This window comes from Lampetra fluviatilis, chromosome 1 (assembly GCF_964198595.1).
Source record: "Lampetra fluviatilis chromosome 1, kcLamFluv1.1, whole genome shotgun sequence".
Lineage (NCBI taxonomy): Eukaryota > Metazoa > Chordata > Hyperoartia > Petromyzontiformes > Petromyzontidae > Lampetra > Lampetra fluviatilis.
In genome coordinates, this window is record NC_136275.1 from 2702298 (window position 1) to 2724898 (window position 22601).

At 53.6% G+C, this 22601-nt stretch overlaps 1 protein-coding gene across 1 annotated transcript in view; it reads left to right on the forward strand.

Moving 5' to 3' along the window:
- Nucleotides 1–22601, forward strand: part of LOC144932034 (formin-like protein 3) — a 60648-nt gene that overhangs the window by 32642 nt on the left and 5405 nt on the right. Inside the window, exons 10-25 of the mRNA XM_078856123.1 lie at nucleotides 176–250; nucleotides 1715–1825; nucleotides 2955–3104; nucleotides 3558–3659; nucleotides 4252–4507; nucleotides 4792–5031; nucleotides 7687–7811; nucleotides 9217–9446; nucleotides 11358–11592; nucleotides 13060–13128; nucleotides 14971–15051; nucleotides 16322–16451; nucleotides 16739–16902; nucleotides 18144–18245; nucleotides 20396–20482; nucleotides 21668–21791. Of these exons, the coding sequence (XP_078712249.1) occupies nucleotides 176–250; nucleotides 1715–1825; nucleotides 2955–3104; nucleotides 3558–3659; nucleotides 4252–4507; nucleotides 4792–5031; nucleotides 7687–7811; nucleotides 9217–9446; nucleotides 11358–11592; nucleotides 13060–13128; nucleotides 14971–15051; nucleotides 16322–16451; nucleotides 16739–16902; nucleotides 18144–18245; nucleotides 20396–20482; nucleotides 21668–21791 (2281 nt within the window). The remainder of the gene's footprint in view (nucleotides 1–175; nucleotides 251–1714; nucleotides 1826–2954; nucleotides 3105–3557; nucleotides 3660–4251; nucleotides 4508–4791; nucleotides 5032–7686; nucleotides 7812–9216; nucleotides 9447–11357; nucleotides 11593–13059; nucleotides 13129–14970; nucleotides 15052–16321; nucleotides 16452–16738; nucleotides 16903–18143; nucleotides 18246–20395; nucleotides 20483–21667; nucleotides 21792–22601) is intronic.

Here is a 22601-nt window from a genome sequence, read left to right on the forward strand (position 1 = left end):
ATGCGAAAAATGCTCAACATACGTACATCCTATTCAACTGCTTATCATTACGATGGTGATTGCGGCAGGCCATGGCTTTTGTACAAACGTACATGCTTTAAGAGCGGTGGATAATAGTGATGATGGTGATGACGGTGATAATGATGATGATGACGATTGTGTATTTTCTCAACAGTCGTGTGGAGAGAAGAATCGCTTCGAGAGGCTCATGGAATACTTTGGAACGGAGGACAACAACATTGATTTCATGGTAAAACCTTCGCTGCGAATTCACCAAAAGAAGTCAATGTCCCATCTCTTCGGATTAGAAATGATTAACGCTGTATTTTAGCGATAAACATCTCTCTCTTTCTCTTCATACGCCATGAGCTTTTTCAAAGACGTCGATGATCATAGCCCTTCCATTCATCTCTGTCCACGATATCTACTCAAGCACTTTGCATCGAACACGCCTCCCAGTCGCATCCGTTCACTCAAAATTGCTACGTACTCAAAATCATATTCTTGGTTCTTTCGGTAAAGTCACGTAGAAGGGAACTAATAAAATAATAATAATAAAAAATTCTCACAACGTTTCCATTGCAACACCTGGTGATGCTTGCTTGTGTTGCAATCGAAACGTCGTGATAATTTTATTTTTTTTAATTTTTATTATTTTATTATTTCCCTTCTTCGTGACTTCACCGAAAGAAACAAAAATATGAATCCTACGGCTGGGTTGAGGCCATTTATAAGACAACCACAACCACCGTTGACTTGTCCACCAAGTCATACGCAATTGATCGACCCCAAGCTTTAAATCGAAATGTACTCAAAATCGTCGTCTCCCCAGGCTCCTTGTACCGAGAGCATTCCCAGTCAAAGCATTTCTGTTCAGCTGTTTGCGAGCGCTAATCCGGCAGCGTCCGTTTAACGCGGCTGACTCGGCCGACGGGAACTCGGCAGGTGTTGCGACCACCTCAGAGATTTGTGCTCGCTTGAACAAAATGCCGGGGTGACAGCATCGGCGTGGAAGGCCAACAGGCAGACGGACTGAGCCCTCCCCTGTACCTATACGGCGCCACGGTGGGGAGATGTTAACCACCTTGGCCTTGGGTTCGATCCCGATCCCGACCCTGACGCTTGTATATTTGAAGCTTGCGTGCTCTCCCCGTGATCGCGTGGACTTTTCTCCGGGTCCTCCGGTTTTTCCCTCCACACTCAGAATCAACATCCACGCGTCTAGAGCAGCGGTTTTTAACCTTTACTGCAGCCTTGCATCCCTTTGGTTCTCATCGCAAAAATAAACAGTATAATGTTAATAATTGCATAGAGGATTTGATGAAACAACGTAGTTGCACTTACGTACCTGTGCTAAATGTGTGTGTTCGATGATTACCATTCTAAAAAGATCTGGCCATGTCTCGCACCTCCAGAAAGGGCATCTCGCACCCCCCAGAGGATGCATGCATCCCAGGTTAAGAACCGCTGGTTTAGAGTATTCGGCTAATATAAATCCCACGCGATGAGCCAATTCGTTGCGCTATCATTCGCGCGCTTCTGAAAAAACAGCTACGTAGCTCAGCGGGTAATACCTGCTAAAACAAACATAGTTGACAGTTTAAGATAGTTTATACGTGGGGACACAGGCCAGAGTGCGGCTGTGTGTGCGTGCCCGCGTTTGAGTGTGCGAGTGATTGATGGTGCCTCCTCCTCCTCCTCCTCCTGCCGCCAGGTGGCCTGCATGCAGTTCATCAACATCGTGGTGCACTCCGTGGAGGACATGAACCTGCGCGTCCACCTGCAGTACGAGTTCACCGAGCTGGGTCTGGACGGCGTGCTCGAGGCAGGTCTAGTGGACATCCGTGAAAAAAACCGCTTCGTAGCTCATCGGATTCCGCCTGTGTGAAGAAATAAATATTCTGATTCTCATTTTGAGGTTTCCCACGGGCGTGACCCCTCGACCTCCCCCCCCGCCCACCCTCGAAGCTGCGCGTCGCTGTGAACAACATTGAACACGTCAAGAGCCTAACCATCCTGGGCGCCATGGTTGCGAGATGTTAACTACCTCGCCTGGTATACAGGAGGTCGCGGATTCGATCCTAACCCTGTTTGTTTGGAGTTTCTGTGTTCTCTCCGTGGTTTTTTCTCCGGGTCCTCCGGATTTTCCCCTCCACGTTTAGAATCAACATCGACGCCTTAAGAGTATTTGGCTGCTGTCAATTTAGAATTTAGTTGAACGCGGCCGTTTCCGTCGGGCAGAGGCGACTGCGTGTCGCACCGCGCTCACGATCGCCGCGTGTCGCACGGCGCTCACGATCGCCGCGTGTCGCACGGCGCTCACGATCGCCGCGTGTCGCACGGCGCTCACGATCGCCGCGTGTCGCACCGCGCTCACGATCGCCGCGTCTCGCACCGCGCTCACGATCGCCGCGTCTCGCACCGCGCTCACGATCGCCGCGTGTCGCACCGCGCTCACGATCGCCGCGTCTCGCACCACGCTCACGATCGCCGCGTGTCGCACCGCGCTCACGATCGCCGCGTGTCGCACCGCGCTCACGATCGCCGCGTCTCGCACCACGCTCACGATCGCCGCGTGTCGCACCGCGCTCACGATCGCCGCGTCTCGCACCACGCTCACGATCGCCGCGTGTCGCACCGCGCTCACGATCGCCGCGTCTCGCACCGCGCTCACGATCGCCGCGTGTCGCACGGCGCTCACGATCGCCGCGTCTCGCACAGCGCTCACGATCGCCGCGTCTCGCACCGCGCTCACGATCGCCGCGTGTCGCACCGCGCTCACGATCGCCGCGTGTCGCACCGCGCTCACGATCGCCGCGTCTCGCACCGCGCTCACGATCGCCGCGTGTCGCACCGCGCTCACGATCGCCGCGTCTCGCACCGCGCTCACGATCGCCGCGTGTCGCACCGCGCTCACGATCGCCGCGTGTGTCGCACCGGCGTGCACCCCGCAGAGCCTGAAAGAGACGGAGAGCGAGCGGCTGCTGATGCAGATCCAGGCGTACCTGGACAACGTGTTCGACGTGGGCGCCCTGCTGGAGGACGCCGAGACGCGCACCGCCGCCCTGGAGCACGTGGACAGCCTGGAGGACCAGATCGCCAGCGTACGCCACGCGCAGTCGCTCACCTGTCGTTCACCTGTCGTTCACCTGTCGTTCACCTGTCGTTCACCTGTCGTTCACATGTCGTTCACTCGCCACTCACCCATCGTTCACTCGCCGTTCATTCGCCGCTCACCCATCGTTCATTCGCCGTTCACTCACCGCTCACCCATCGTTCATTCGCCGCTCACCCATCGTTCACTCGCCGTTCACTCACCGCTCACCCATCGCTCACTCACCACTCACCCATCGTTCACTCACCGCTCACCCATCGTTCATTCGCCGTTCACTCACCACTCACCCATCGCTCACTCACCACTCACCCATCGTTCACTCGCCGTTCACTCGCCGCTCACCCATCGCTCACTCGCCGTTCTCCCCACCGGGCGTACCACAGCGAGGCTCCGACCGACTGAGCCCCATACCCCCTCCGCCATTGTGACGTTTGCGCCGCAGGTGACGCGGCACATGGAACAGAAGGAGCTGGAGGCTATGGCCAGGATAGCCGAGCTGGAGAAACAGCTGATGCACGGCGCCAGCGAGCTCCATAGCATCGAGGTGAGACAAAAAATCGCCGCCCGTCTCGGCTCGCGGCGATGGTGATGGCAAACAGCGGCAGCGCATTCGTGAATCCGCTGCCGAACGAGGGCCTCCCCATCCTGCCTTGCTGGCACCTGGATCTGTGTTCGACCAAGTTTCACCACGTTGAAGGGTGCGGGTTGGTGAAGGCGGCTGGCGCAACTGTAGGAGCATAGAAGTAAGGTACAGCTGTTGATTTTGCTGCAAAGCCCTCTCCTGCCCATCACGTAGCCCCGCAGCCCTATGACAGGCTGTTTGTTCGCGGTGATTGCCCGTCCAGGCACCGTCAAGGCTCAAGCCTGCTTAGATTCCGAGTTGTTATTAGATCGGGCGCGTTGCAGTTCTGGGTGATTTAATCATAGGTCTCACTCCAGGTGCAACTCGTTTCGAAAGTACTTTTTAATTCCCCCGATGAACACGGTTGACTACGCATGGTGCGAAAGAAGTTCAACGTACGTTCATATAATTTCATGATGATCTCTCCTGGACAAAGGGCAATCTTGGGCCCTATGTCGTGCGTTGATTGAAATTTGGAAATTCACTGTGAATGCGTTGGTCGGTCGGTCGGAAGGGGCTGTACAGGGATGCCAGCAGCCGCATCCATGAGCTGGAGAGCCTCCTGAGAGACAAGACCCAGCAGCTGGAGGCGTCGCGAAACCAGAAGTTCCAGGCCCAGATGGTGGTGGTCCCGGCCGCCAGAAACGCCGACGAGAAGCCACCGCCCGCGTCAGACTCAACGGGGGACACGGGGGATGGCACCCAGCAGGGACAGCCCTACCTCACTTGCTCTCTGGTGGACCAACAGGTCTCGAGCTCTCACGCAGAAGGTAGTTTTGGGCTCGTGTGCGAGCCCACCATAACGTTCTTCCGTCGTTTTGGCTGACAACGGGACGATCGCGATGCAATTCCACTTAAGAAATTATAAGATTGTATATCATTGTTTCAATATTGGTAGGCATGATTCAGGAGATTGCTGCGGGTTACCGTATTGTCCTGCACTCCCCCCGCTGTGCTGTGGTTTTATTTTCTCACCTTGAACCCGGTCGGCCATCTGTCACAGATGAACCACGTCCTCAAGGAGGCACGCATGCTCCGCCGTTGTGTCGCCCAGTGGGGCCTCCTCCTGCACCTCCAGCACCACCTCTCCCAGGAGGGTCTGCGGCACCCCCTCCACCACCTCCTCCTCCTCCACCGCCCCCACTTCCTCCACCGGGACAAGGCATTCCTCCACCTCCTCCACCTCCTCCACCGCCTCCTCCACCAGGCGGCAGCATTCCCCCTCCGCCGCCGCCTCCACCTCCACCTCCACCAGGCGGAGCTCTGCCACAGGGACCAGGCAACGCTTCTGCAGGTCAGCAAGTCGCCACAACGCTGGCCAATCAGCGCACCCGCGACCTCCGCTCTGTCTACCCGAGCTGGTGGGGGGGGGGGGGGAGTGGGCCACACCTTCGGAAATCACCAATTAGTGATGCGCCGCTTCATCGATTAAAATCGATTCTCACGTTCACCGTTTATTTTGTTGTGGAATATCTTCTGGGGGGCTACCAAACCACCGCCCCCCTGCCCCCCAGTGTTAGCCCCGGATAGCTCCAGCTGCTGTGACGCCCTCTGTACTATAATGGCTGTGTTGTTATTATTATTTTTTCCGTTCCTATTGCACGCGTCGAATCCTGTGCGTGACAGTTGATTGGATTCAATTTTGTGTCCGTTGTGTGTAATTGGTTCACGTGACTCCTGCAAGCCACTGGAGTTTCTGCATTCACCACATTGTAGAAACAACAAACAAATACCTCCCGTTAAACCGTCACTCCAAAATGTGATGAGTCATCAAGTCGAACGCCGGTTTGCTGGATCGTTCAGTGATCACAGTCGGCACAACGCACTTACCACCTTGTCTGCAGGTCTGCACAATATTTTCAGTCGATAGCAGTACAGCAAGGAGGTTGCTGATCTGCACGTATGACTGTTTCATTGTCGTGCCTTCATATCCATGGGTTTCCTCCAGGCACCGTTGTTACCTCCCAAAGAGCCGAGTGCAGAACGCTTTTTAAAAAAGAGTATTCACCCAGTGTAGCCTTGTTGGGTAAATAAGAATATTATTTGAATTGCAGTGTAGTGTCTCTCTTAATGTCCATACATTGCCTGGTAAAATAATACACGACGCTAACATGCATATACATTTTGGAGAGGTGGTAGTTTCTGGGTTAAGCAAAGCTATCCATAAACGTATTTCCGTGGCAAGTGTTGGCAGGCGACACGCTCGTCATCTGGAGACGTGCCGTGTGTTTCCGGGAGTCTGCGTAGTTTTGTCCATGAGCCCAGACACTTCACTTGTCGGTACCACCTGAGGTGGCATAGCTCTAGCGAGCTACAATTTCATTATATTGGCAGCAACAGCGAATTACGGGACAACCATTTGAAGCGAGAGGGTTATCAAGTAATGCACTGGCCACATAAATTCACGGTGGCGAGATGTTAACTACGTCGCCTGGCATGCAGGGGATGAGGGGTTCGATCCCGACCCTGACGCATGTATATTTGGAGTGTGCATGTTCTCCCCGTGGTCGTGTGGAATTTTCGCCGGGTCCTCCGGTTTTTCCCTCCACGTTCAGGAACATGCATTTGGAGAATTTGACTGCAATGCATTTCCACACGATGAACCACTTCGTTGAGCTATCATTTGTGGCTAGGTGGCTTCTGAAAAAGAGATAGAGATAGCTCAGTGGGCCTTACGTGGTAAAATAAAAAATAGTTTTAGTTTAAATCAATCGGTTACTACCTAAATTTTGCTCCATTAGGTGGGACAAATTTCAGCTCCGGCCCATTGATTGATCGATGCCCTCTGATACTGACGGTCACAACAGTAAGACTGAAACAACCACGCTGGCTACATCCGTGTCCCCCTTGCCGCTTGATCGAGCTGGTGAAGATTAATTGAACTCAGGAGATGGAATAAAGGAGAGCCATACCCACCAATTAGCCGCAACAATGCAACCCACAATTTGCATAATGTCTACTGCGTAACGAAACACCGTCTGCCTCCGAAGGAGCCGATGTAGTCGCATCTGATACTGACACAGCGACGTTTTTTTTGGCTAATCCGACCCGCTGAAATTATTCATTCTCGAATTGATACCGTCTCATTTCGCGAGGTCTAAAGCTCGTCTGTCTAAATGCACGCGAGGGACAGGGCACCTTGATTTCGTTTTTGAAGTCAGTTTTTTTGCGAAGAAAATGAAATCTACGCGACTGAATTGTTATGAACCAAAAAGCCGACGGTGACGTTAGGGTCGCGTCACCTGTGGGAAGGAGGCGGCGGTGGTGGATTTTGGTGCCAAATAATAACTAAATACATTATATCAACCATCACCGTTAACGTGGTCGTTTAAGGCACTCAAATATAATGCCGTTGGTTGAACGGTAGGAGGGAATAACCTGTTTTTTTTATTCGTTCGCGTCGTTGTGGAGAATACTAATATCAAAATAAAAAAGCAGACACCTTGTCTTCCTGCCATTCCCGTCTTTACACGTAAAACTACAAAAATGAATTTAAAACTATTTCACAACCCATCAGCTGCACAGCGAAGTAAATTGATTGAAACACAAGCCAAACTATGGACCACTTTCGACGTACGCTTTTGACGCGTTCTCAGAAAAATATCATTCCGCACACATGCTCGCTGCAGAAGGGCCACCCCCGACATTATCTTCCTTCGTAATGTTCTGCTATTCGGCGGCGTTATTGATTGAGCACATTCACAGAGGTGGACGCTTCGTGAAGTTCTGGAAAGATTCGTGATGTCGGGCAAAAAAGGCTAAGGAGAAGAAACGTTTCCGTTCTTCTCGACGACTTCCGGTAAAAGTTGGTCCGTTTAATAAAACTAAAAAGGATCAGACAAGATGACAGAAGATTGGGCCCAACGTCTGCCACTTGGCCGACGACTTACAGATCCACCACTCCCGTGGCAAGTTCCTTAATTTATACCTTATTTCACTGCGGTCGCAGGATACAAGATGAAAAAGCCCATCGTCACCAAGATGCGCATGCAGGCCTTCAACTGGGTGGCTCTGCAGAGTAGCCAAGTAGACGGCACCATCTTCCACGAGCTCGAAGACGAGAAGGTGCTCGGGGTGAGTGCGGGCACCCTGCCCCGTCTCTCCCTGGCCCGTGTGAGTGTGGGCACCCTGCCCCGTCTCTCCCTGGCCCGTGTGAGTGCGGGCACCCTGCCCCGTCTCTCCCTGGCCCGTGTGAGTGCGGGCACCCTGCCCCGTCTCTCCCTGGCCCGTGTGAGTGCGGGCACCCTGCCCCATCTCTCCCTGGCCCGTGTGAGCGTGGGCACCCTGCCCCGTCTCTCCCTGGCCCGTGTGAGTGTGGGCACCCTGCCCCGTCTCTCCCTGGCCCGTGTGAGTGTGGGCACCCTGCCCCATCTCTCCCTGGCCCGTGTGAGTGTGGGCACCCTGCCTCTTCTCTCCCTGGCCCGTGTGAGTGTGGGCACCCTGCCCCATCTCTCCCTGGCCCGTGTGAGCGTGGGCACCCTGCCCCGTCTCTCCCTGGCCCGTGTGAGTGCGGGCACCCTGCCCCATCTCTCCCTGGCCCGTGTGAGCGTGGGCACCCTGCCCCTTCTCTCCCTGGCCCGTGTGAGTGTGGGCACCCTGCCCCATCTCTCCCTGGCCCGTGTGAGTGTGGTCTCCCTGGCCCGTGTGAGTGTGGGCACCCTGCCCCATCTCTCCCTGGCCCGTGTGAGTGCGGGCACCCTGCCCCATCTCTCCCTGGCCCGTGTGAGTGTGAGCACCCTGCCCCATCTCTCCCTGGCCCGTGTGAGTGCGGGCACCCTGCCCCATCTCTACCAGGCCCGTGTGAGTGTGGGCACCCTGCCCCATCTCTCCCTGGCCCGTGTGAGTGCGAGCACCCTGCCCCATCTCTCCCTGGCCCGTGTGAGTGCAAGCACCCTGCCCCATCTCTCTCTGGCCCGTGTGAGTGTGGGCACCCTGCTTCATGACTCCCTGCCCGACGCCTCGTTCATTCCTTGCCGGTGAGAATGCCAGGCTGGCAGGGGGCAAGACAGGGTGGTTAAGCGACGAGCGATTCTCACCCCGGCAGGCAGGCTGACTGACGGCCGTGGCCTCAGAGCTCTCGGTGCAAATGGCTTGAAATAAATAAACGCACGCAGACAGCGCTGGCAGTGGGTGCGCAAGCGAAAAGATCTCGTCAGCTTCCTCGTGTTTTAGTCGATTGCTCTGTTCTCCCCTGAAGGGATGGCATAATGGGTATGACATAATGGATGTAGCCTAATGTGTACTTTTTTCTCTGTCCCTAGGCAGTAGCAATGACAAAGGTATCAAGTTGTTTTTTAGTACTATATATATAAAAGTGCAACTTGAAACATTCGCAGATGAACATCCGCAGCGGTGAAATTCTACAATTCGCAATTTCCGACGCTAACGAGGCGCCGCCACCTTGCGGGGCAAAGAGGCGTCAAATTGCCTCCCTCACCACCACCTCCCACCCCCTCCCCCCCACGTGCCTCGCTCTCAGGAGCTGAACGTGGGCGAGTTCGAGGCGCTGTTCAAGACGAAGGCGCAAGGCGGCGGACCGAGCACGGCGGCCGGCGGCGGCGGTGGCGGCTCGGCCGGGCGCGCCAAGCCCGTGGCCAAGGCCCCCAGCTCCAGCGTCAGCTTCATGGAGGCGAACCGCGCCCGCAACGTGTCCATCACGCTGCGCCGCGCGGGGATGCCCACCGAGGACATCCTCACGGCCATCGAAGGGTGGGTGCGGGGGGTGTCGCCGCACACCGCACACCGCACACGCGCGCACCTCCGATTCGCACGATTGGCTACGTACGGAGTGAAATAAGTTCGACGTATATGTACATACCCGACACCCCCCCCCCCCCAAAGCAGCGCGCTCGCGTTTGGAAAAGTACCGCGTGTTCTGACACCCGCGGTTATGCCGGTGCAGGATTTTTTCTTGCGGTTGCTTTGACGTCATGGTTATAGAAGGAATTAACATTACCGCAGTATACTCTTTGGTTCTTTTGGTAAAGTCACGGAGATGAAAAATAAAAATAAAAAATAATAAAATGAAAACAACTAAATTATTATTTTTAATTATTATTATTTTTTATTTTCATCTACGTGACTTTACCGAAAGAACCAAACAAGCATGGATCCTTGTAGTCACGAAAACTTCAAATCTAGAATCGCCGCAGTATTGAGAAGCCTGCAATATTGCCCCGACAAAAAACTAAACTAAATGTGTTTTTTCCTGCACGGTTGGCTAAGTACGGCGCGAAAGAAGTTCAACACACGTACGCACATACATTTCCACCGTGGGATTAATCCGTGATTGATCCACGGCTGGGTAAAGGCCTCGCCATCTCTCGTCATCCTGAGATGCAACTATCCAGCACCTGTACACGTGCTGATTTCATGTTTTCCACGGTGGACATAAGTCAGTAAGTCTGAACACTTGTTATCGTGCACGCTTATGAGTGCATACATGCATACAAATACAAAAGAAAAAGACCCCCCGTATAGCCTTAACAAACTGATGGGGCAAGTGCCGTTCGCGAGCTGTACCTATGAAGGCCGGCACGGTACACGAGGGGGTGGGTGGCCAGCACCACGCCCGACCGCCTTTGTCTCTCCAATGGGGATGTTTTTACACACTGCACCAAGGTACTCATTTGAGGCTGAGTCGACATAGGGGAGGCCCAGGACTGGTTCAGATAATCGCCACCGGTGTTGGCCGCCAGCAGGAATCGAACTCGGGTCACCAGGTTCGTTAGCGCAGCGCGCTCACCGCTACACGACCTCTCCTCTCCCCCCACAAACACACGCATGTACGCCCACGCGGCTACGCACAGATCAGGACGAGAGAAGGGGGGCCAACCTGTGGCAGTTTAGGTCACGTGTGATTTTGTCGTCGTTGTCCTTTGACCCAATTGTACCCTCGTGCTACGGGTGGAGGAGATCGATTTTAATCTGTTGCAGGGCAGTGTGAACCAATCCTGTTGGGGATGGCCCACGGAGGTGAATATCGCAGAGCCACCTCTGAGCTCCGAGAGAGTGATCTTAGGACCACGTGGTGTGGGGCAGCACTTTGCAGACGAGAGTCGAATTGATATGAAGGCGCTCTAGAAATTGAAAAGTATGAGAAGGATTTTTTTTTTTCTGATTGTTCGGTGATACTGCGCTGGTAGTGGCGTGCGAGCACAAATAGCAGCAATGCTCATCACATTGGTTCGCAACACTGTCGCCTTGAAAGGAAAACAAATTATATTGGGTGACGTTTTGGACATGACCCTTCTTCATTGAAGAAGCTTTTTTTTAAATAAATGAAATTTAGGAAATGTCATTGGTGACCAGGCTGAGAGACGTTCAACTCTCTACGCTTAAGCGTAGATCACAACCCTAATCGCAGATGGTTGCGCAGTTCAACTCAGCGGTGTCAGCTCAGAGCTCTGGTCTCCGAGCCACCCAGCCACCCTCTGGCTCCCACGTGACTTCTGATGGATCTTCACAGCACTTCACATAATAGACACTCTGTCACCCGGCTTCGAATTCCCGCAATCCGGGAAACCCAAGTTAGGAGGAGGGTCCCATCGCGCGCGCCTCGCAAACTGCCGCACCCTGGAACGATCGCTCGTTGTACGGCGCGTGTCCCGCGCGACGCAGCTTCGAGGTGTCGCGCCTCTCGCTGGACTTCGTCGAGTGCCTGACGCGGCAGCTGCCCTCGGAGGCGGAGGTGCGGCGCATGCAGCAGTACGAGCGCGACGGGAAGCCCCTGTCCGAGCTGGCCGAGGTGGACCGCTTCATGCTGCGACTGAGCGCCGTGCCGCGCCTGCCGCAGCGGCTCTCCGTGCTCGTGTTCATGGGCAACTTCGAGGAGAGCCTGCAGCGTCTCACGCCGGTGAGGGGCTCCCACGGACGTATCCCCCTAGGCGCCACGTGTGTTCTCGATAGGCGGTGCCTCTACTCCCCATCCCGTGGGCACGGGCGTGCTTATTTTGCACCCAGAGGTCGCAAACGGGTTTTGATTCCTTACCCGTACCCGTACCCGGCCGCACCAGGGTCGCAAACGGCTACCCGTACCCGTACCTGGTCGGGTACGGGTAGCCGGGTATCGGGTAGGGTACGGGTATCGGGTACCCGGTTGCGACCTCTGCTTGCTCCCCCCCCCCCCCCCATCCTCCTAGGCCGTTGCAACGCTGGCGAGATGTTAACTACCTCGACCTTGCGTGCAGCTAAAACGTTCACTTTTTTCGTGTGAATTTTGACATTTGTGGTACGGTGGCCGCCACTCCCCCCCCACCACCACCCCCAATGAAGCCCACTCGTTGCCGCACCCACCCCACCCTAACCCCCCCCCTCTGCTCCCCCTCGCCCCCCCCCTCCTCCTCCTCTGTTCCCCAGATGACGAACGGCACCGTGCAGAGGTCGCGTTTTTTTGTTGTTCACGTTGTGTATGAGCGTATTTTTCCGCCGCAACGTTTCCATGCTGTAGCCTGTGACCCCCCGCCCCTCCCCCCCCCACTAAAAGGCGGGGGAGCGATGCCCCACTTGTTAAGATTCCCCTCCCTGATTGAATGATCTCTCGCGAGGCCTCTGAGTCAGTGCCTGCTGGAGTTTTAGTTGCAAATTGGCCTTCGTTTCTACAGCCGGAGCCTTAGAAAAGCGCATCATCAGCGGTGTATCGGTTACACAGCGGACACGATCCGCGACGCTCTTCATGTCTCGGGAAGCTTTTCCAGGGCTGCGTGAAGGCTGTCGCGACGAGGGGACGCTCCTGGGAAAAGCCAGGACCGGTCGTCGATCCTCGTCGCAACCCGCTGGAGCAGGAGATCGATCGCGCTCGGTTAACGCGCCTTGCCGTACGCATCGACTGGCTTACCGTTCTGTGGAAAGTCATCGATGGTCGTGCCATCGGCGGGGGGGGGGGGTGAAGGGGGGGAACCTGGAACCTCACCGTACGAATGTGCAGGTTACATGGCACGGGGGAACCGATGGATAATTAGCACTGCACCGTGCGTGTGTTGAATGTTCAAATCAAACTTGATTTGAAGCTTTCGTGACTGCAGGAATTACTCTTTGGTTCTTTCGGTAAAGTCACGTAGAAAGAAAATAAATTAGATACTAGAGTACGACGTTTCGAATGCAACACAAGCAAACGTCATCAGGTAGAACTAAATTTGAGAGAGAGACAAAACACAGACACGGACACACACAGACAGACACACACGCAGAGAGAGAGAGACAACACAGAGACACACAGAGAGAGACACACAACATAGACACACAGACCAGTTGATGAATCTGTCCGTTTGATTTTACGGATGTTTTTATGAATTGGTTATTCATTGCAGTTTTTTTCTTCCAGCAAGTGAATTCCATCATTGCCGCGTCGCGCTCCCTCAAGTCGTCGCTGAAGTTGAAAAAGATTTTAGAGGTATGTAGTTTTATGTCATATACACAAGTACGCATTTCAATGTGTGTGTGTATATATGTGTGTGTGTGTGTGTGGGGAACGGTAGTGTAGCTGTTGCTGGGCTACCAACCCGGCTTCTTGACTTCGATTCCCGCTCACGGCCAACACTGGTTGACGATCATCTGAACCAGTCCTGGGTCTCCCCTAGGTCGACTCAGCCTCAAATGAGTACCTGGCGCTATTACCACTCGGGAGACAAAGGCGGCCGGGCGTGGTGCTGGTCACCCACCCCCACGTGTACCATGCCAGTCTTCATAGGATGCTCGCTAAAAGCATTTGCCCCAAAAGTTTGTTAAGGTGATATGGGGGATCTTTGTCTTTGTATGTATATGCGTATATGAAAAAAACACACACACTGCTCTATAAACCCAGCGTTTTAGATTTCGATTCTTGACCTCACTTAACATCCGTGGCGAGTGATATCTGAAGCTTGACCCTGGGACTACCATAAAACCACTCAGTCTGAAATAAGCACCTAATGTGGTGTGAAATCACCATAACACCACTTGCCCCATGAGTCAATGTAGGCTACACGGCGGCCTCTATACTAAGTATAAACACAAACACGTACATATATAGACGCAATGTGTCAATATAAAGTGAAAATTAGATCCAACTTTTATTCGGCGTTTGCTTGCCACGAAAAAGGAGCTGCTTTTGTTATTTGATTTAACCCGTGTACGGTTGTTGAAATAGGGACACCTTAGATGTTTGCAGATATACGGCTAGAAGACAAGCCGTGTCGGGTTTGCCATGAATGAGAGCAACCGCGGGCAGTCCTGCTCAGGTGTCACGCCGTGCCCATAGCTGCTGAATAAGTGATGACGACGATGATGACGACGATAACGACGATGATGACGATGACGATCACCATCAAGCGGCTCCTCGCGAGCAGCTCACGTGCGTGTGTGTGTCTGCGTGCGTGTGTGTCTGCTTGCGTGTGTGTTTGCGTGCGTGTGTGTTTGCGTGCGTGTGTGTCTGCGTGCGTGTGTGTCTGCGTGCGTGTGTGTCTGCGTGCGTGTGTCTGCGTGCGTGTGTGTCTGCGTGCGTGTCTGCGTGCGTGTGTGTCTGCGTGCGTGTGTCTGCGTGCGTGTGTGTCTGCGTGCGTGTGTGTCTGCGTGCGTGTGTCTGCGTGCGTGTGTGTCTGCGTGCGTGTGTGTCTGCGTGTGCGTGTGTCTGTGTGCGTGTGTGCGTGTGTGGGGAGCGGTAGTGTAGCGGTTAGCGCGCTGCGCTATGAACCTGGCGACCCGGGTTCGATTCCCGCTCACGGCCAACACCCAGTGACGATTATCTGAACCGGTCCTGGGCCTCCCCTAGGTCGACTAAGCCTGAAATGAGTACCTGGTGCGGTGTGTAAACATCGCCACTGGGGAGACAAAGGCGGTCGGGCGTGGTGCTGGCCACCCACCCCCCCGTGTACCGTTCCGGCCTTCATAGGTGCCCGCTAACAGCACTTGCCCCTACAGTCTGTTAAGGCTATACGGGGGATCTTTGTCTTTATCTTTGTGTGTGCGTGTGGGGAGAGTGGTCAAGTAATGGGTAGCGCGCTACGAACCCGGCGACCCGAATTCAATTCCCGCTCACGGCCAACACCGGTGACGAATATCTGAACCGGTCCTAGGCCTCCCCTAGGTCGACTCAGCATCAATTGAGTACCTGGCGTAGCGGCGTGTAAACATCGCCACTGGTGCTGGCAACCTAACCCCCCTCGTGTGACGCGCTGGCCCTTGTAGGTGCCGCTCGCTAACAGCACTTGCCCCACGGGGGGAACTTTGTCTTTGTGTGCGTTGCTCGGATGGACAGATCATCCTGGCGTTTGGGAATTACATGAACAGCAGCAAGCGGGGGGCGGCGTACGGCTTCAAGCTGCAGAGCCTCGACCTGGTGAGCCCCCCCCCCCCCCAGCATGGCTCGCCTGACCCCCCCCCACCACCTCCGCACATGAGGGATGGCAGAGACGAGCGGCCAGCCCAAGTTGTTGGTGCCCTCGGTGCGGTCCGCCCGCGGTTGAGCGTCGTGGCTCCGGGATTGTAGAACGTCGCCTTCTTTTGCTGCCTCCGTTCAAAATCGCGGGGTTGCACTCGCAGCGGCGTGCGAGCTCTGAATGATAATTTCGATAATTGAAATAGGAAATAAAAAATGTGAACGTGAAACTAAACTGGTTTTTTTTTATTTTACCTGGTAAGGCCCACTGAGCTATATAGCTCTTATTCATAAGCGTCCTGGCTACAGACGATAGCTCAACAAAGTGGCTTATCGTGTGGACATTCATAGCAGTCAAATATTTTCAGCAGTCAAGTACTCTGAACGCGTGATGATGATTTTAAATGTGGAGGGTAAAACCGGAGGAGACCCTGTGCAAAAAAATCCACGCGATACCACGGGGAGAGACACGCAAACTCCAAATATAGAGGCGTCAGCGTTGGGATCGAACCCACGGCCTCCTGTATACCAGTCGAAGGTAGTTTACCGATGCTTGTCAATCCACTGCCAAGGCCACTACTACGTCGTGGTCAGCGAGTGGTGTTGTTTGAACGTATGTCACCACGCTGGTGAGCGTGGGTTGGTGAAAGTGGTGATGGCAGGGGAAGAGGGGGGAGATTGGGCAGGTCGGGTTTAGATATCACTTTCCACCGGTGTTAGCTACGGAGCAGAGGCACGGCGGTTCGTGCACTGCACCTATGAACCTGACCACCCAAGTTCGATTCCTGCCTAGGGCTAACCGTCAACGGTGGGGTTATATCTGATCCTGTCCCTGGGTTTCACCTCCACGCAACCCAAACAAACCCCGTGACCAACACACCTTGGGGAGGCATTCGTCCAAGCAGTGGATGCATTGGCAACATTGCTCATTGTTACAATGTCCCTGATTTACGCTCTGTGTTCTGAACAAGGGCCATCATACCAACAAGTTCACTTCCCGTGTGTTTTGCTGTTGCCGAATAATCTTTCTATCAAGGAGAGAGACATTCATGCAGCAGTGGATTGACCTCGGCCGATGATGATGACGATGACGACGGTGACAAAATGTATTAATTCTAGATTTGAAGCTTTCGCGACTGCGAGGTTTCATATTCCTAGGTTTTTTTTTCCGGTAAAGTCACGTGACTTTACCGGAGAAAAAACCCAAGAAGACAAATTGTATCTCCGCCAGCTGCACGAGACGAAGTCGATGGACCGGAAGCAAACGCTGCTGCATTACCTGGCGTCGGTCATCCACGACAAGTACCCGGACGCGGGCAACTTCCACGCGGAGTTGCAGTTCCTGGACAAAGCAGCTGCAGGTTTGCGAGCCGCCTCCGGTCACGAGAATGAACCCTCGGTGCCAAGCCGCCTCCATGCCGCCAAGAGCCCGGGGGGGGGGGGGGGGGCTCTGCCTCGCACATCTTGGCCGGCGATCCGTATGAAGAAGTCCTTAGACTCGGGTGAAAATCTGTTAATTATTAAAAAAAAGTTATTAAAAGCTGTTAATTTTTTAAAAGAGGCATTAATATAGATTAAACGGCGCCCCGAAGCGAAGCGCTTACAAACGAGTTGCGTTGTCCTTTCTGGCGTGCGCGCGACCTTCCAGTGTCCTTGGACAGCGTGCTGTCGGATGTCAAGGAGATGCAGCGAGGCATGGAGCTGGGCCGTAAGGAGCTCGCCTCTCTGCCTGACAACGCCACCTTGCAGGACTTCCTGGCTCACAACCAGGACACGCTGGAGCAGCTGCAGTGCGATGCCAACACTGCTCAGGTACCTGGAGACATCACCGGACACGCAGAGATACAAACGACTAAGACACCCGTATAGCCTCCGCAGACTGTTTGCGTGCGAGTGCCTGTGAGCTTATTCCTCTTAAGGCCTGCATGGCACACGAGCTGGTGTACTCTGGATAGCACCGCACCCGGTCACATTTGTCTCGCCGTTTGCTGATGTTTACAGATGGCGCCAGGTACTCATTTTGAGGCTGAGCCGACCTAGAGGAGGCCCAGTACCCATCCTGATATAATTCGCCACTGATGTTAGCAAGTTTGCCAGGAGTCGAACTTGTGTGTTCGGGTTCGTAGGGCAGTGCGTTAACCCATTTCACATCTTTCTGTTGTGAGTCCTATGCTCAGTGCAAGCCTGCCAGGTTATCTTGTCTGCATAATGAGCGAGGGTCACTATTTACGAATGGCACGGGCCGTTATTGAACTCCTCATATATCTGATGTATAACAGATTTTTTTGGGGGTTAGGCCACAGATTGATTGGACAAAATGTGTATTGTTAAGACCATCCACCACCCGACACAACCAAACGCATTGTCACGTGTACTAGCGGGCTTTATTTATATATTTACTATTAATCATTTGTTTGGCCATGTCTTATGGTGGAGGGTGGTAACGACACAAATTTGGTCAGATCATGACGTGGCCTAAAACACAAAATCAATTAAACTGACTATTTCAGAATCAGAACCTTGATTTAGGCTGTAAGAAGGAATCCGATGAGCTATGAAGCTCTTTTTCACAGATGTCCAGTAGGGGCACGGGGTCCGAAAGTTACAACAACAAACAATACAAAACAATAAAAGTGCAAAGCTAAGTAAATCACTCAAAAAGTCACAACAACAATCTGGCTCTACTGCTGCTGCTGCTGCGGCAGCAGTGGGGCACAAGCACAACGAACAAGAAACACAAACACTCCACACGCCCGTCAGCAAAATCTTCAAAATAAATAAACATACGTATGATGGGCAACGTTTCAGGCAATGCCCCTCCCCCCCCCGTCTTCACAGCGCACTATGAAGTCCAAGCAAGGTAGAGCGATCAAAAATAAGGCAGTTATGACTCGTGCAAATATCGGCCCGCGAAAACCAACGCATCACCTTCACGCCGTATATCGTTTTCATGATAGTTGCGTGCGTGTGTGTGCGTGTGAGAGAGAGGCACTCTCCCAGCTATGAAGGCGCGATTGACCCTCGCGACGTTTTGCATGGCGCGGTGTTTGCAGGAGGCGTACACGAGCGTGGTGGAATATTACGGGGAGACCACCAAGAGCATGCCTCCCTCCACCTTCTTCCCCTTCTTCGTCAGGTTTACCGCCGCGTACAAGGTGAGGCGTGGTGGCCTCCGCGGTGATGTCGCGGTGATGTCGCTGTGATGTCGCGGCTGCCACGGCGGGTCGCACCGCCGCACTCGCAATTCAAGGGGTCGCCAAGTGCGATCACCCCGGTGGGGTTAAAACGACGGTGCAAATATCTCAAATCGCCCCCTCCACTCATCCCTCTCGCTCGCTATTCTCCCACCACCTCTGTCCGCCCGGCAGTATAAATGGGTGCACCCACAGTTAAGTCGAGCGGTAAGGTCGACTTAACTGTGGGTGTGGTGGGCACGTATTACGAGGCGCCTGGCCACCTTGGGAGAGTAGACCAACGTACACTCTGGAGATGGATCTGGCGGGTGGCCCTTCTGCCACCTGTGGCGTGGGCACGACACTGCCGGGCTGCGCCAACTGAGACACCAGCCCCGCCGCCGGTCTCGTGGCGCGATGCTCTGCCGTTCGTCCGGAGCGCCGTGACGCCCGGCGCGCGGTTTGGGCGGCCACGGCTCAACCGCAGGGCTCAGCCGCAAAGCCAGCGGTGGTTTTGGCGCAGACACTGCCAGCGTGCGTGCGGGCGAGTGTGCCCGTTGCGGTGACGATGATTCGTCGTCGGTTTTTTTTTTCTGCGCCGACGTCGTCGCCGCGTTTTCTCTCGGCCACGCTCCGACGCGTGGCCGTGCGTTCACTTTGCTGCTGTTGTTGTTGCTGTTGTTGTTGCTGTTGTTGTTGTCCAACGCATCGTGGTGTGGCTCACGCAGCTTGTGGTCAGCGCACAGTTTAGGGAGCCTCGATTGCGCAACCGGGCTGTTCCAGTGGGAGATGTCCACCGAAGCGCACCCATTGCAGCATTTTCTTAAGAAATGCTTTTTGAGCTTAGTTTATTGTGCTTCCTCCAATTAGCACGGATGGCTACGTACGGTGCGAAAGAAGTTCAACAAACATGCGTACTAGGAGACAACGATGGGCTGTGTTCGAAGCAGCTTTTTCCTCCACAGATGGAAAATAAAAAAAGTGGCCTTTTTGTGAAAGTGAAGAATAGTGAGACGACCTACAAACTTCACAACAGAGGCACCTGAATCAGTAATTGAACCTTGGGCCTTCTTGCTGCGAGACACAAGTGTTTCCACTCCCGACACCCTGCCGCTATACATCGAGCAAATCCCGATGCCATTAAATGAATTCCCAAATCTGACATTCGGTTGAAATATTTTGCCAGTTCTTCAAATGCCTGACCAAATGAGAGAGACATGGGTACACATTCAGATAACTATGCCTGTATGGTAGCTGTATGATCACAGCTATGCACATTTGTTCCAGCCAAGTGGCACTATGGTAGAGCACGCAACTCACAATGCTACAGTAAGGCCCACTGCGCTATGTAGCTCTTTTTCAAAAGCGACCTGGCCACAAATGATAGCTCAGCGAAAGTGGCTTATCACGTGGGAATTTATAGCGGCCAAATACTGTAAAATACACGTTTCTAAATGTGAAGGAAAAAAACCGGAGGACCCGGAGAAAAATCCACACGACCACAGGGAAAGAGAAAATGCAAATTCCAAAGATACAGGCGACAGGGTCGGGATCTAAGCCACAATCTCCTGGATGTGTGCTCGCGCCACGTGTGTGGCACGGTGGTTACTTGAGGCTCGCTAACGGCCGCGGCTGTGTAGAGGTGACGGCGATGAACAACACCCCCGACCTTCCCCCAGTGCCGGATGAAGCTAGTGCGGGGCCTGTAGCATGATGTTATAAAGGGTCCGTCAATACAAAAAAAACGTACAAATTAAAACACAAAATTTTAACTTGCATGGTAAAGTAAATGTATGTTTTCATTTGCTATACAGCCAGATAATACGACAAATCGCTAACCTCAAACACCCAGTCGTTCATAAAAGTAGAAGGTGGTATAGTACTATAGTAATAGAGCAAGTGCAGAATCACTGAACCGGAATTGATAGCTTAAAAGCATTTAGCGCGGGGCCCTTGAAAGTGCGGGGCCCGTAGCTACTACATATTGTAGCTACTTTTGCTACTAGAATAATCCGGTACTGCCCCCCCCCCGCCACATCGCGAAAGGCCAGGCTAAGCTAAGCTGTGACGTGACATGGGGGGGGGGGGGGTTATAGCCGCGTGTCTGAAGATGGAGCCGCACCCTTTTTCAGAAAGCGGAGCAGGACAACGAGGCCCGGGAGAAGCTCGAGAAGATGACCAAGAAAGAGGATCCCACGGACAACCAAGAGGAGGCGAAGGTAATGTCGGCAGTGTGCCTCTCTTCTTGGGGGACAATGACAGGGCAATCCGCAGGGCAGGGCCACATTCTCTCTCTCACTCTCTCTCTCTCTCGAGAGAGAGAGACTTTTAAAGAACTTTTATTGCCGCCAGCAGCAAAAGCACCGGAGGCGATTTCGATATGAAATACGCAAAGTCACCAGCAAACAAATGAAAATAAACGCTACAAATCGACGCGCTGTGGCGCTAAAAGCACCGTGCACAACACGAAATAAAAGCCACGTGGTGGTGGTGGTGGTCATCGCGGACGCCACGGTGACAAGTGAGCGCTTCAGAAGGTGACCATGTGGGTGCCGTCCACGCTGGTACAGAGGGGCTTTTCCGGCTCCCAAGCGTTCGAAGAAGACGTGCACATCACCGACACGTGTGTGGTACGCGTGCTCCAGCCGGAGGCGCGCCTTAAGCAGGCCTCTGAACACTGGAAGCACAGAGCAGCCGTCAGTGTCGAGAGAGACAGAGAGAGGGCTCAATGTCAGCCTCTCACGGTTCAATTCTGCCGTCGCAAATTTGGCGGCAAAAATAATGGGCATCTTTCGCACGAAACTTTTATATTAATAATTCACAGTCCCCTTCATCAATCCACTGCCGGTCGAAGATATCCCCGTGCTCTGTCAGTCATGGTGATTGTTTCACTATATCTCATTGTGCCGGTCAGTGCCACTGGTTGGTGAAAAAGGAGGCCCAAGATCTGTTCATATTTCACTGATGTCAACTGATGATCAAGTTAATATAGCGGTGCGCTAACCACTACGCCACCAGTTTCCCTTTATTGGTAATTATTGACGCGATTTTTTGTAGACTGCCATGTAGCAGTGAAGTTAATCTAGTGTCAACACCTGTCATGGCTGCTCACATAAATCCCACGGCCGTCTCTGGGCCTCGCAAGTCAGAGCTGAAATTGCACGGACTGTCGCTCACTTCCTTAGAACTTATTTTTGTGTTTAGTTTGTTGTCCTTCCCCCCCTCACCTCCGATTAGCACGGTTGACTACGTACGGTGCGAACAAAGTTCAACACACACACACACAACTTGTCATTTATTTTTTAATTTCCGTCGCCTTTAGTTGACGCCTAAAAGCCACGTTAAACGCACACCGAAAGTAAACGGGATCGTGACTTCGGGCGTCTGATATGCGCGGCCTCCAGTCGGAGAGCGTGACTGCCAAGAAACCTCAGATGGACCTGATGGCCGAGCTGAAACGGAGGCAGCAGGCGAAGGAACGTGTCGTCTACGAAGGCAAGGACGGCGCCATCGAGGACATCATCACAGGTGCCTCACCGTCGCACCGCTGCCACCCACCCACTCGGCGGACGCTCGCACGCACGCTCGCTCGCAAAGACAAACAACACCCACACCGTGCCGATCTCGTCAAGGAGTATAAACGCGAACTTCGGTCATGCTCGCAGCAGCAGCAGCCTTTTGGCTATGTCCATCAAACAAAGACGGCGGCCGTCTGGAACGCTCTTCCGTCTGATGTTAGGAATCCGCTGGAGCTATGCACTTTTAAATCTAGATTGAAAAATGATTTCTTTAGAACTGATTTTTGTGTTTAGTTTGTCCATCCCCCGCGCCTCTGATTAACACGATTGGGTAGGTACGATGCGAAAGTAGTAGGTCATACATACAAAGTCGAAGATCTCCTGTATAGCCTTAACAAACTGTTGGGGCAGGTGCTGTTAGCACCTACCAAGGCCAGCACAGCACACGAGGGGTGGTCAGCACCACAACTGGCCACCTTTGTCTCCCCAGTGATGATGTTTACACATCGCACGAGGTACTCATTTGAGGCCGAGTCGACCTAGAAGAAATCCAGGACCAATTTAGGCAATGGTCACTGGTGTTGGCCTTGCGCTGCAATCGAACCCAGGTCGCTGGGTTCATAGCGCAGCGCTCACACACACACACACGTGTACACATCACGTGTGTACACACGTGTACACAGCAGACACTCGCGGCTGACGAGCCTCGGGACTGGAAACGTTCGTCAGCGGTGGTGCCAGTCGGTCTGGAGCCCTGTGGGCAGAAGTCTATTGTTGGGTGCATCATCACCTGAATACGAACACGCTGTGATGGATAGGC